The sequence below is a fragment of the Chenopodium quinoa genome, unplaced genomic scaffold, assembly GCF_001683475.1.
Source record: "Chenopodium quinoa cultivar QQ74 unplaced genomic scaffold, ASM168347v1, whole genome shotgun sequence".
NCBI classification, from domain to species: Eukaryota; Viridiplantae; Streptophyta; class Magnoliopsida; order Caryophyllales; family Amaranthaceae; genus Chenopodium; species Chenopodium quinoa.
Window position 1 is genome coordinate 758,618 of NW_018742205.1, and position 15,500 is coordinate 774,117.

The 15,500-nt window shown below is 31.7% G+C and overlaps 2 protein-coding genes across 5 annotated transcripts; one reads left to right on the top strand and one right to left on the bottom strand.

Moving 5' to 3' along the window:
- Positions 1–4,367: 4,367 nt before the first annotated feature.
- Positions 4,368–9,388, top strand: LOC110727399 (uncharacterized calcium-binding protein At1g02270-like). Of its 4 annotated transcripts, none has more exons than XM_021906970.1 (11): positions 4,368–4,759; positions 5,129–5,343; positions 5,478–5,582; positions 5,692–5,797; positions 6,488–6,708; positions 6,789–6,865; positions 6,998–7,106; positions 7,207–7,332; positions 8,032–8,142; positions 8,236–8,343; positions 8,589–9,388. In XM_021906970.1, the coding sequence occupies exons 2-11, from the start codon at positions 5,203–5,205 to the stop codon at positions 8,808–8,810; spliced, it is 1,326 nt and encodes a 441-aa protein (XP_021762662.1). In that variant the 5' UTR covers positions 4,368–4,759; positions 5,129–5,202; the 3' UTR covers positions 8,811–9,388. The 4 variants fall into 4 exon arrangements, with proteins under 4 accessions (XP_021762662.1, XP_021762665.1, XP_021762671.1 ...); XM_021906973.1 differs by having other exon boundaries at positions 4,377–4,472; XM_021906979.1 differs by having other exon boundaries at positions 4,382–4,466.
- A 2,560-nt stretch (positions 9,389–11,948) lies between these two features.
- LOC110726107 (zinc finger MYM-type protein 1-like) lies at positions 11,949–14,261 on the bottom strand. The gene has a single exon (XM_021905569.1). The coding sequence runs from the start codon at positions 14,259–14,261 to the stop codon at positions 11,949–11,951; it is 2,313 nt and encodes a 770-aa protein (XP_021761261.1).
- Between the last annotated feature and the right edge of the window lie 1,239 nt (positions 14,262–15,500).

The window sequence follows — 15,500 nt, forward strand, 5'->3', positions numbered from 1 at the left end:
GGGTTTTTTTGTATAAATTAATAAGCTTTTATTTTTTTTTATTTTTTTTTTTTTTTTTTTGAAACATAATTTAATAAGCTCAGAGGTTGTGAAATTGTGATACTTTATTCTAAAATCTTCAATATATATTTTCCACCAATATTAATATCAAAAAGGCGAGGGTGTTAATTATAAATTAACCTTTATAATTAGGGTTGATGAATTAACGTTGTTTCAAATACGCATTTGTTTTTAGTGAATTTTGGTGCATTGGCCGTGCGTCATATCAAAATTAATTAGGGGGCAAAGGAGCAGGGACGGTGCCAAACCAAACAAAATGCTAAAACATGTTCTCTCACGTCGGCAGATTGATGTTGACTCCATGAACATTTTATTAATTTTAGATTTTGAAATTTTGACATTCATATATCTCAATTTAATTTATAATATCTTCCCTTTCATTTTTACTATTTTTTAACTATAAATTATTGTGTTTCGTGACTTACAAAACTTCCTAAACCACATACATTCTTCATTTGAACTACGAATATTAGGCAATTCAATTTAAGGATGCTTTTTGTTTAAACTACTATAATCGTTATATATTATTACAATACATATTAATTATTTAATGTATTGATGAAACTATATAACTTATCGTCATCACTATAGATTACTTCTTTATGGAATACAGCATAAAGTTATTACTTCATCCGTTATTTGTTGATTGTCATTTTTGCCGTTACTTCTTCATAGTTGCTTCTCATTTTAATTGTTAATATCTATAGATATATTTATATATTGACCAACTCAACTATTGTAAATTCATATACCAAGTCGTAAAAATTGAGAAGATGTTTGTGGAAAAGGGGAGGAAGTACGAGTACTTAAAAGAGTCTATTGATCAATTAAAGATCACAATTAATTCAAGACTCATTGATATTTCATATCAAGACAATTTTCAGTTTTTGGTCATCACATCATATAAGGGTATAGATCGAGCTCGCCTATAAATTTTACACTATATATAATATAATATAATATAATATGTGATCGATTAGGAGGAGAAATTTTCATAACATAAATGATTAATCTCCTTAATCACACGGAACCAAAAGGAGAATCATCATTATTATCCGTGCGTGCAATTGTTAGTTGCAGTAATCAGTTATTCAAAGCAAGTTGTTTGTGGGTGGCTGCAAAAGTGCAAAGTCTGCAACAAAGTTGATACAGTAATAAGCACAGAAAGTGATTTATTAAAGTGTAACCTTTTTCTTGTTACCTAACTTTTCTCATGTCAAATTATACTAATTTGCTTTTTTATTGCTTTAAGTTTGAATAAACTTTATATTTAGCCACTTATTGGACTGTATATTGTATATCTACATCTTGAAAGCTCAACAATTTGACAAGCAAACTATGCAACTTGTGCTTTTGATAAGTAATTAAAAATATATTGAAAAAAAATTAGATTTAAGTCCAAATGTACAAATAACATGTAATTTAACCACTAATAAACTACAATGTTTGAACTTGGATACTTTGTACTTATCTTTGTCAAAATAATTGTAACAATTTGACCACCGTTTTAAAAATCCCAAGTTTGGCAATCAATTTGCTATTAACATAGTTGACATAATTTGTGTATTTGAATTCTAATCTATTTGGTGTGGCAAACATATGAATATTAAAATAAACATTATAAAACCTTACCTCGTTTAAATGACTCGATGTCGAATACTATTCTAGTTGGTTTTTTATTTAGTTTTTTTTGGAGAAAATAGGAACATTAGAAGTCCCTTCTTATGAAGAAAACACCTAATGCATCAGATAAGTAATGGGAGACAAGTTATTGCCAAAACAATAATATCCAAATAATTTGAAACTAACTGACCTTCTTAGTTTGATTCTCGGTAGCTTAGATGTGTCGAATATTCCAATTGTCAAAGTGTCATAAAATGAAACAAATATTTGCGATTATGTGATTATTTTGCCATGGAGCTTCTTGAGCATCTTGCCCTGATTTGATAATAATCATAGATTGTCTCCTTTAATCATACCAAAATATATTTGGTGTGCTGTTAATTGCTAGTTAGACGTCCGGCATGCCGCCATGAAAGGCTATTGCTTCATCTTTGAATGATTCTGTGTTGCCTAGATTGAAAGTACATGCGGTGATGACGTTGTTATTATCAGAGATGATGCATGATGACACTTGTTGTTGCAGAGTTGGTTATTACTACGAGTCTACGGATGATGATGTAACACATACACATTAATTATACACTCCATGTTTTGTGTGATTATTATTTGATTGATCAACACTTGGCTGAAAAGGAGAAATATATTTGTGGTTTATTTGGCATTTTAAACTACTCCTAGAGTCCTACATATAGAATGCGACAATTGAGCTAGCACATCATGTATATTGGACAATAAGCAAAAGAATGAACATGTTTTTTCTATTTTATCGTTTCGACTATAGCAAAAGCCAAAAGGCACATTCTACAATTTAAAAAAATATGTTCTTGAATTAAAATCACCGAAATTAAGGATCTTAGCTTAAGATGAAGTAACCAAAAAGATCCATAGTAAAAAGGAAATCATTATGCTTTAAGTTTCGGGTTGTTAAAGATAGAAGGAGATCAAAACATTATTCACGAGGGTAGCTTATTGTCTTAGACTTGTCACCATAAAGCAATAGCATACTTGATTATGTTAATCATAAATAAGATTTTAAACAATTAAAATGTGCAAGACAAAGAAGCAAATGTAATGGAAAGTTGATGAACTAATTAAGCTTTACTACTCCATGCATGAATATTGCATTAATAAAACTGATCAAAACATAATTTTGTTATGAAATTCAAAGTTAAATATCACTTTTACATTAGTTTTTATAATCATGTCTTAGGAAAATGCATCTATGATTAACCAACATTATTCACCAATCTAAAGCTTCCTTTCAAAATGCTCCAATTCATACACATGCATGGGTGGATAGGGTAGTGAAAAAAAATACTTGTATATAAAGTATATGCACTTTTATTACAATACACATGCATTGCCTTCAGATAATTCAATTCCAGTTAAGGCGATAATTTAACAATAATACATTGAAATAGTAAACTTTTGTCGGTTTTTTATAAAAAAAAAATAAAGTGTTTAATGAATTTGTACTCTTACACGAGTCTTACTTTGTGGTGGTCGATCTATCATAAATCTATAAATAAATTTATAAGTTAATAACACTGGATTGTATTGAAGAGAATAGTCAATTAGGCATTAACCTTCTCCTTCCATGTTGAACAACTTAAGATAAGATGGATCCCAACCAAACGTTGCACTCTCTTTCACATATATGAAGTATTCCTTTTAGACTTGTCATTGGAGATTTCATAAATTGAATATTGTTAAACTTCCCACCGAAATCAATTGGCCACTACTTAATTAGGGCAATGTTACTTGGAAAACATTTTTATTGAATTATAGGAAACACATTATATACATTCATAAACCATTTGTCACGGTTCATATTATCATATATATGCACTTCCCATAACTTATTTGAGTTATGGATTGGGTTAGGGTAATCCTTATGTAAATTTATCCAAAAAAATTTTATATCAAATAAATTTATCCAAACTTATATGAACATACATATCTAAAGATCAATCTTAGGTATAAGGTATAGAATACCATCACTTGCTCTTTAACCAACTAATTAAGCTAATCAAGATCAGTTTTATAAAATTTTTGTTAACAAATATCTTTCTAGCATTTTACTCATACTCCCTCCATTTTTAAATGCTTGCTCTTTTTTTCATTTTCAGCCGTTTTTGAAAATACTTGCTCCATTTCTTTATTTGGAAGGCTTTTACATTATTTAATTCATTTCTCTCAACTAGTGACCCAACATAAATCATATTTTATTAATTTTATATTTTATCTCTTACAATTCTCTCAACTACTTTTGCTTTTTACAATTTTTATTCTTTTACTTACCCCACTACCTTCATATTTTAATTACTTTCTCCAATTTCTCCTAAGACTTCGCACATGAAGAAATGGAGCAAGTACTCAAAAACTAGGAGTATGTATTTTTTATCAAACAAACATTCCAAGATATTTATTACATTCATACTATTCCTAAGATAACATTACATATGATTAAAGTAGGAGAAATACTTGGGCATTAGAGTCTATAATCATTAATTAACGCTCAAGTAACATGGTCCATTTATCCAACCAAAAAAGCCAAAAAAGAATTTATTAATTTATACAAGTAGGTTTTATAAATTTTATTTTTTTTTTTACAAAAAAATTTAATTTTAGATTTATAGTATTTATACGTATAAATATAGCCATATAAATCACTATTAAACCTATTAAGCAGTCAATCAAATTTATCCTAAGATTAAGAAAGAGACTTCATTAATTACTCTGTTCTTATCTTTAAAAAGAGACCAATTTGTAGAAGAACATTGGTACCGGTATTTCAGTTAATTATATTTTTACAGAATACAATTAAATCTTCTTCCCTCTTTTAATTTCTCTCTCTTAACTTAAATAGGCCGGCAACTAATTTCTCTTTCTCTCTATATTCTGTATATTTTTCCCCAAAATCTCGAAAAAGTTCCCAGTTTTCCTATTTTTAAGCAATTATCTAAGAATCAAAAACCCAGAAAATAATTTCTGCAACTTTTTTTGATTTTTTGTTGTTGCTAATTATACTGTAATTAATTAAAGACGATTTCTTGCTGTTTGAAGAATCCTCTAGGTGAGGGAAAAGCCATTTTTTTTGAGATTTTTTTTTTGTTTTGTTTTGTTTTTGTTTTTATTAAGGGGGGCATTTTTTCGCAATTGGGTTTAATGGGTTTGAGGTGTTTTTGTTATTTTTCTGCGTTTTTGGATTGCATATAAGGTGTTTGTTTATGGGTCGCTTTGGGATGTGTGTAATTGTATATAATTTGACATTGGAGTGATGTTTTAGTGATATAATATGGCTTGTATATGAAGTTTTAATGATGAATATATGTTTCTGGGTATGTTTGTTATAAATATTGAATTGGGTTTGATTGCTTTTGAAACAAATATTAAACTTCAATTATAATAAAATTTATGTATGTTGGTTTAATTGGAATTTTAGGTAAGGAGCATCGAATTTTGTTGTTTGTTGCGCTGGAAGTAATTGGAGAAGAAGATAAGGGTGAGAAATTAGGAATGGTAAGAAGAAAAAGTATGTTAAAGGGAAGAATTTCGAGAATTGGGAGATATGCAATTGCTTCATCAATTACAGATCAATGTATTACATGTACTACATTTAATATCCTTGCTCCAATCTACAAAAGGCTGAGTGATGAGGTTTGTATATTTGCATTTTATGATATAGTTCTTATTATGAATTATAATGTTCATTATATTGTTGGTAATTGCATTCTCAGTTGGTCTTCTGTTGATTACTGCTGATTTTCGTATTGTTTTCGGGGAGGTAACAGGATCAAGACGGCCGTGAGAGCGATTACAGAACATTTTGGCTAGCTAGAAATCAAAGGATATTAGATTGGCTGTTGTGTGAGAGATCTACTATTATTTGTCTTCAGGTTGGTGGCATTTTCATGTCTTGTGTTTAATGGTCTGTTTATGGTGCATTTGCAATTTGTTATTGGTCTATTGAGGTGCTAATTCTTGTGATTTTTATGCCATGTTTAGGAGTTTTGGGTTGGTAATGAAGAACTTGTCAGTATGTATGAAAAGCGGCTTGGTGATGCTGGTTACAATAATTTCCAGCTAGCACGAACGAACAATCGTGGAGACGGTATGCTATTGCTCTTTTAATTCACATTTTTGGATGTCAAACATATGCTATTGTTCTTTTAATTCATGCTGTTGAATGTCAAACGTTTATTCTGTAGTCGTCCTAGCTAGATAGTTTGCCTTGAATTATGATGATAATGGGATTTTTTTTTCTTGTGAGTTATATGGTATAGTACTGGTAATACTGTAATAGGGTGGAGTGAAACTTGTTTCTTGTATTTCATTTACATGATCATTACGTTAGATTCTCAACCATCCCGTCCAAGTTGCTGTTTGGAAAACTGAGAGGTGGAAATACAAAGACTAAAGGAGTTGGTATTTGGTAGGGAAGATAAAGGCGGTGGACCGGTGGTAAATCACGTTTGCAACGTCACATTCATGTGGTGTTGCCATTAATAAATTGAAATTATTTGCATGATTTGGGTATTGTATTCCATTACAGCAGTGGTTGGTGGTAATGTCCAGCGAAAATATTGTCATCTACTGCTGCATAATACAAAATTGTGTTATATTACCACTTTCCATCAACTAGTAAAATAAACAATGACTAATTGACTATAGTACTTTGTAGTCCTACTTTGGTATGTATGCTTAGATTGCTTACGGTGCTGCTAAGCGCTGACAATATAATTTTTGTGTTTTTTTTTCCTCCTGACTGAGACCCTGTGGTGTTTTTTTCTGGAAAATGTAGGTCTGCTGACCGCAGTACATCAAGATTATTTTAAAGTTATTAATCACCGAGATTTGCTACTGAATGATATTGGAGATCGTGTTGCTCAGTTATTACATGTTGAATTAGTTAACCCTTTCTATCAAAATAGAAGCACAAATGTTCGACAAGAGATTCTCATAGTGAACACTCACTTATTGTTTCCTCATGATTCGAGTCTCTGTCTAGTGAGATTGCACCAAGTATGTTGTATTTAAAATGGTTGGCATGGTTGTTTCTTGACTATTACAAGCTTCTAATCATGAAAATATGTAATATTCAGGTTTATGAGATCCTACAAAATGTAGAATCTTACCAGAAAGAATTTAAGCTGAACCCCATGCCTATCCTACTCTGTGGGTAAGCTTCTTACATTTGTACATTTTTGCAACTAAGGATTTGCAGTTTTTTTTTTTTTTTTTTTTTCTGAAAGAAAGGATTTACAGTTTTTGGTACTACATTGAAGATTGAACACAATTGTTTTTGTTGCAGTGATTGGAATGGCAGCAAACGTGGACATGTTTACAAGTTTCTAAGATCTCAAGGGTTTGTCTCATCATATGACACTGCTCATCAGTACACGGATGCTGATGCTCATAAGGTGATCATCACCTAAATAATTTCATAAATAAATGTTTCTTCTTGTATATGCAGCTGTAACTGGTGTTCTTCCTTTTCTCATGCTCATTTCTTAAACATAGTGGGTTAGCCATCGCAATCACCGAGGAAACATCTGCGGGGTTGATTTCATATGGCTTCTTAACCCAAACAAGTGCCGGAAGATTCTCAAGACAAGCTGGAATGAGACAGTATTTAGCATGTTCAAGGTTGAATGCCTGCTTCATTTTACTTTGTAATTTTTATATATTATTTTCTTTATGTGTCTTAAATGCAGGTTGTATGTCTAGACTGTAATTGCTTTGATTACCAATTCCTTATCTTTCTGTTTCAAGAAATTATTATAGTGAATGCATTAAAAGGATTGGGGGTTAGAATTCTCTGTATGTCTGCACACTAAGGATTAAAGGTAATAAGGTATATATATGGCTAACGAAATTCAATAAGTTTTGGCTAGTGTGGGATTTTTGTTGGAAAATTATGAAAGAGCAAAATTTAAATGTCAAACCAAAAATTGTAATTAATCATAATGAAAATCTTTGTCAAAATTCTTGAACTAGTCATCTATATATTGAATATCTTTGTCAAAACACTTTCTAAATTGTTAGGATAGTGTTATGATTTGATGCTTTGACTTTTTTTAATTGAATACAGCATGATTTGATTGTTGAATAACATTGTGAAATTCAGAGACCATAATTATCAGTTGATTATGATGATCTAACTTGGTGAACTACTCTGATATATTGATTTTGTTGCATCTCACTGTAGCTCTAGTCATCTGGATTGTCGATGTTCTCAACTAAATGAATAAAAAAACTAAAGTTCAGTACTTTATTTAGGATAAGCTTGCAAATAAGGTTGCAGTTTTCAGCTATGTATCTAATTGGCAATCTGTTTCTTTACAGTCATTACTTCGGAGAGCTTCATTGACAGCTTATGATGCATTTGCCTTTATAAAGGCTGATAGCAGGAGTGATTATATAACTTACTCATGTTTCTGTGAGGCTCTTAGACAGGTAATGATAGGCTTTCAACATCAAGCTCATTCCCCTCCCCACCCCCCTCTCGGCCCTCTGGTACATTTGTAACTGATCTTTCTGCTTTTGCAGCTAAATTTAGCTGGCCAACCTTACGGACTTAGTGAGGAAGAGATGAAGGACCTGTGGGTTCAGGCAGATATTGATGGAAATGGAGTTCTCGATTACAGTGAATTTCAGGTTAAAACACACTGTACTTTTGCTCACATTGGACTTTCATGCTAACTTGCTAAGTTAAAAGGTGACCTTGGTGTTACTACTTACTAACACATAAAAATCTGATCTGCAATTTGGCAAAGTACAGACCCATGTAATGGAATTTGTATCATTGTTAATGATTAGAGAGTAGAGACTAATAGTCATTATGAAACCAATCTATCTCCTATGTTTGATGTTCTTATATTGCAAGCTGCTTATTATTGCAGGAAAGAATCTGGAATTCAGAAGACACGGATGATGATGGAAGTGTCCATGGCTGTGATGTCAATGACACGGTGCAAGCTATTGGGTTCAGCGTTAAAAATGCAGTTCTCTTCCCCACTGAAGTCGAGAAAGGGATGTGGCCTGAAGACTACTCATTGTCTGACCATGCTCGGCTCACTGTAGTGTTCTCACCTGTACGAATGCCATGCTCTCAGATTTTATGACAAAAACTGCAATAAAAGAGGTTTCAGCAATTCAGCATGAGATTCAATGAGCAGAATACATAGGAGGATTAATGCATAATGGAACACTCTACTTTTTGTTGGTGACTATGATGTGTATGTTCTTAAGCTTAAATTCAACCATACCCTGGTAGACCTCTATTCATGGACGATATATCAGAGGATGAGTAATAGCATGATCTCATAAGCATGTTTTGTTTTAGTAAATGGATTTGACTTTCAATCCCAGGACGGAGAGATCGTCAATGCTAGTGCAATAGGCTCATGCTTGGTCAGTTCAGGTACAGATTTGTGCTGAGATTTCTGATCGAACTGGTGAACGGATACAAGGAAAGACGTGGAAGCATACCGTTTGATGAATAGGGGACAGATGTTGTATACTGTAAATGTGTGTATAATCAGCTCTGCAGCCACTGTAAGATTTTGTAGGTAGCGTGTATAATTCATACCAGATTTTGTTAATATTGCACCAAAAGGCAATGCAATTTCATTTGGTGATAATTCGATCCTTTGTAGTCCATCTTCTATACAATTAGTTTGTGCCATTAAAATTCCAACCACTATGGCTGCCACATATTAGCAATTTAGCATATATCGATATTAAATATTTTTTTTTTTGAAACAATATCCATATTTAATTTTAAGTCAACCTAATATGCACATTTTTTCAATTAAATCATTCTACAATTCAAGTATCTAACCAACAAGAAACGCTAGACATTGACATGTAATTATGGTTGTATTGGCAATTTGGCGTTAACATTTATTACAAAAAAAAACACATATAGTACCTTTTTTTTCTTTAAGAAGAATACTCAATATAAAATAAAGCAACCAAAATTAGTAGCTCATTTAGCATGTACGGAGTACGAAGTAATATACAAAACCTAATTAATCCATTCTCCTTCCGACTTCATCCCTCACCAACTCCTTCCTCACTTTCACGATCTATCATTTATATCGATCCAAAAATAACCCATTAAGGTTTATTTCTAAATAGAAGGAAGCTATGACAACTTCTTTTTTTTTTTTTAAACAAAAGGTAAGAAAAATAAAACATTGGGAAACTCTCCTTACTAGAGGAATTCCTATTACATGTAATATATAGTGTTTACTAGTCCATTCTATACGTACTAATACACAAATGTATCGAACACGGTATAGATAACATAAACTATCTAGCATCAACACAATTCGCAATGAATAATTCCATGAATAAGAATCCACATAACAAGAATGGAACATGATCCTAAATTCACTGAACATTCAACCCAAAAGATGAGGAAAATTAGATATTGGAACAGTTCAACATTCAACTATGTAAAGTAAGAAAAAGGGCGTTGTCGACTAATTAAAGCAGAAAGAACGTAAAATAAAAAGGACTGTAAAGAGGAAATTTTAAAAATAATCATACAGTATAATGTATATATATATATATATATATATAAAGAGGTTTGGTTTATGTACGTACGGGTGAGAGAGATTTGAGATAAGAATCGTCCAGAAAGTAAAAAGATCCATGCAACAACATGCATTATCATCAACAATCGTTAATGGCTAAAACTATAGAAAGTGGGGCCCACAATATAATAATATTTCAAAACTAAAATTATACGAGTATTCTATACTCCATAATATTTTCTCCACTTCAATCTAGTTAATTACTCCCTCCCGCCATTTATTTTTGTCCTATTGTTATTTTTTGGGTCAACTTTGTAAACTTTGACCGTAAATTATCGTTAATGTACAAAAGATAACATAGTCATGAATGATTTTGTTAGATTCGGTACATTGCATATATTATTAATATCATGTTTTTATAATTTTTACATGTATGAAAATGAAGATATATGCGTTCTAAGTCGTGTTTTGGAGACCGTAAAAAGTCAAATGGAGCAAAAAAAATTGGGATAGAGAGAGTATCATCTGTAGTCAATTAGTCATAAACAAAATCCGAAAAAAAAAAATAGAGGTATACTTACGTACTACCTCCGTTTTTATTATTTGCAAGATTGCAACAAATAATTTTTTTTATATTTTACATATATGACCCTTTGTTGTAAAAAAAAATAAGAAACAGAGGTTATATATATATATATATATATATATATATATATATATATATATATATATATATAAATATATATATATATATATATATATATATATATATAAAAATTACTCTTATAAGTTATAATATAAAAGAAATCAGTAAGTAAATTTAGACATTCTGCATATATACCGTAAGAAAATAGGGCAACTAAATTAAAATGAAGGAACTAATAAAGTACAGTATGGTATGTTGCTTTAATATTAACTTGTTCTAATTAAAATATTGCGATAATGTTGCTTTAATACTATCTTCTTCATTAAAAATATTGCCTAGGAAATGGTGTTATTATTCTCCAAGAAATCTTTACGTACTTTTTTGTTGGTTTTTTCCTTGTGCTTTAAATCAAGAAGAAGTGTGTAAGTTGGCTGATCTACAATTCTAGATAGTGGAGTGGCTATATACTGCGTGCATGCATGGTTAAGCGTCTCTAGTGGCTTTGTCTTTTTTTGCTTTTTTCCACGTTCATGTTCACACTACTATACTACTCCAAAACAGGATATAGTGTAGTACCATAGAATTATGAATTATCTATCTCATGTTGTACACTTGTACTACACAACTACTCGAAAGTTGATGGTTTTTGGTGTAGAAATATCTTAATTTGTGTAATCATGCACGTTAGGTAACCGTTAATGGTTCTATTCCCGATTTTTTAACTTATGTATCTATACTTATGATTCAATAAGTTTAAATAAGTTTTCATATTTAGTTATAATTAGAATGACTGGGTGAGCACTATCAATTATTAAAGGATATGAATTATGTAACATTAATTACTAACATAGATCTCAATGAATAGACTAGCTAGAGGCAGTGGCGGAGCCAGGATTTTCAACTTGGGGGGACAAAATGCTTAACTTACGAAAAGCTTAACAAAAAATAAAAACAAAAAAAAAAACTCACACACAAATTGGTTAATACTTAATATTAAAATTTCAAAATACAAATATATACTTAGTCATACAATTCAAAATGATGAAAAAAATTACATAAACATTACATTAAAATTACAAGTTCATTCTTCGAGTCTTCATACTTTGAAATCGATCAATAATCTTTTCGTCGGAAACTCGTAAGAAGACATCCTTCTCAATAAAAGTGACCAAACAATCATTCATAAGTTGATCACCCATGCTATTTCGCAACTTGTTTTTGACACATGTCATTGCAGAAAACACTCTTTCAACACTTGCCGTGGCAACGGGAAGAATCAACACCAACTTGATAAGCAAATGAATAAGAGGAAAAGTCTTATGCTTATTGGTTTTAACAAGCATCATAGAAAGAGAATTAAGGTCATTTAAACCTTGAAATCTTTCATCATTTAGCATATTCTCCATGAATACATCAAGTTGATATTCAAGAGCCATCAAATCAAAGCTTGAAAATTCTTCGGGATAAAAAGAGGCAAGTTTAAGTACCTTATCTTTATCAAAGGATGAGAAGTTATCTTTAGGACTTAAACAAGCCATACATAATAGTAACTCCATATTCCTCTCATTAAATCGTTCATCAAGTTCTTGAAGATGCAAATCAATTAGTCTTAAGAAAATTCCAACCCGAAAATGATGTTCATTTGTTGCTTCTTCAACAAAACGTCTTGATCTTCCATGAGGAACATAAAGAGAATCCATAGTGGGAATAACAACACCATGTTTAGTGCAAAATGAAGTTACCTTGTTTAAGAGAGTATCCCATCCTCGCTCCCTCATTTTTTGCAACACCGTTTTTGTATAAGTGACAAGTTCCATGGCATTTACAATATCTTGCTCCTTTCTTTGCAAAGCAACACACAAATCATTAGTGTATCCAAAAATAGTCAACATCAAGTGAGCAACAAAAATAAAGTCAAATGACTCTAATTGTCCTAAAACAATTTGAGCTTTGAACTTATCTTCCGATGCACCATGCTTCCCAATTTGTACAAGCACCTTAATAATTGTAGGAAATAAGAGGATGGCATTTAAAAGTGACTTGTAATGAGAACTCCAACGAGTATCCCCGGGCCTACTCAAACCAAGTTCTTGATTTAAACCCGATCCACTCACAATATCCCCAACATCCAAGGCTCGAGCAACTTCTTGAGCTTGATCTTGACGAATCATTTCTCTTCTCTTGCAAGAAACTCCAACCACATTCAACAAATTTCCAAGTATCTCGAAAAGCCAACCACAACTATCATTCTTTTTAGCAACGGCAACTAATGTTAGTTGAAGTTGATGAGCAAAACAATGTATATAGTAGGCACTTGGAGTATCATTCATAATCAAAGTCTTAAGGCCATTTATTTCACCCTTCATGTTGCTAGCTCCATCATACCCTTGCCCTCTTATCATAGATGGGCTCAATGAATGTTCAACAAGTAAAGACATGATTGCATCTTTAAGAGTTAAAGCGGTAGTATTAGCAACATGAACAATGCCTAAAAATCGCTCCATTACCTTTCCACTATCTCTATCAACAAAACGCAAAACAAGAGCTAGTTGTTCTTTTTGGGACACATCACTTGACTCATCGGCCAATATAGCAAAGTAATCATCACCAACTTCTTCTATTATGCACCTAGTTGTTTCTTTGGCACAACAGTTAATAATGTCCTTTTGAATAGGAGGGGAAGTCATTTGACAATTTTTAGGTGCATTTTCAAGAGTATGTATCCTTACTTCCTCAACCTTTTCTCCTAACCACTTCAAAAGCTCAAGGAAATTACCCCTATTATATGACTCCCCACTTTCATCATGTCCACGAAATGCCAAACCTTGCCCCAAAAGAAATCTTAAACAAGATAAAGATGCTTTCAAGCGGATAAAATATTCACTTTTAATCACATCACTTGCATTGTCAATCACATTCAAGATTGATTTCTTTTTTTCATCTCTTAAATTCACATATTTCTCATAAGCAAGATTATGAGCACTTTTAATTCCACCAACATGCTTCTCAAATCTTTCCGGTTTATTCCATGCCCTAAACCCTCCATCAACAAATGCATCACCCCCCGGTTTAATACCAACTTCATTCTTGAACAAGTAACATACAAAACAAAATGCAACATCTTTTTCAATACTATATTCAAGCCAATCCCATTTGTTGAACCAATGAACACTAAAGCGACGCAAACCAGACACTTGTCTTGTAGGGAAGACATGAGTTTTTGGTTGGCAAGGTTTTTTAAGAATATAACCCCTCCTAACAGCATTTCGTTCATTTGCGGGGTAATCCATAATGTTTATTCTTTTTCCCGGATCATGAGGAAGAAGTTCAACATCATACACCAAATCTTCCTCTAATGGTACATTACTATTACTTGAACCACCCATTTCCATACTATTTTCTTGACTTTGAGGGGAGCTAACTGAAGGTGAGTTATTGGACTCATTTTCATTGAGTCTCGTTCTTTTAAACAAGAATTGTCGAAGATCGGGTTGTTTAGTTGCCTTTGATTTGTTTGAATTTGGTGAATCTTTTGATATTTCCTAGTTAAATTGAAAATTATATATCAATTTCCACAAGACCACAATCCACATCATTACATAATAACAAAACCTAAGAGGCTAAGATTTTAAATTTCTAATTCAACTACACATTTCAATAATTTACAATAATTAATAATTTAAATTCACATTTCACAAAAACAACCAAAAACTCTAACAGGGGAAACAATCAAACAAATATAAATCAATAATCATTTATCAATTCAAATTATTCAATAATCAATACCCACAAGGCCACAAATGACAAATTCACAATAAAAATATAAACAATTAAACATTTAAACAAGTAATAAAAATATGAAATTCAGAATTTCAGATTTACTGTAAATTTAAACAATTAAACATTTAAACAACAAAACAAGTAATCAATTATTCAATTAATCATACATTCATTGATTCATACCTCCATTGAAATCCAGATTTACAGCAAATGTGTTATGCTTATGCATATGACGAAGTCACGAAGACACGAAGTCACGAAGGACGAAGGCTCAAGGGCGGCTGTTGAACCTCGTCACTGCTGCGAACTGCCGGCGAACGGTGGACGGCGTCACGGCGAGCCGGCTAGGCGACAGGCGAGGGCGAATCGAAGAGAGAGAAATTGAAAATTGAAAAACTTAGGGTTTGGCTGGCAAATGTCGCAACAGAGCACTGTAATTGCATTTTTTTTTTTAAAATTTTTTTTTTTTTTTAAAATTTTTTTTTTTGAAAATGGGGGACAAGTGTCCCCACATGTCCCCTTCTAGCTCCGCCCATGGCTAGAGGGATAAATATAAGTACCAAATTATCGTCGAGATTCTTTTTTATATACACTTGAAAATAAAGGTAGGTACACCACATAAAATTACTCAAATGATCATCTCTCTTTAAAGAAAGGTGTACCTTGATACGTTATAAATTTTTGTTTTTATCGTGTGTAAGACTGGATCTATCTACTTTTTGAATAAGATTATAAATTAAGTTTATTAAAGAAGTGAGGTATGGTAGAAATTTACACATTATCTGTACAATTATATTGTATTTAGTTCTCTTGGTTAGGGTTTGTGATAGAGTTTATAAACCGAT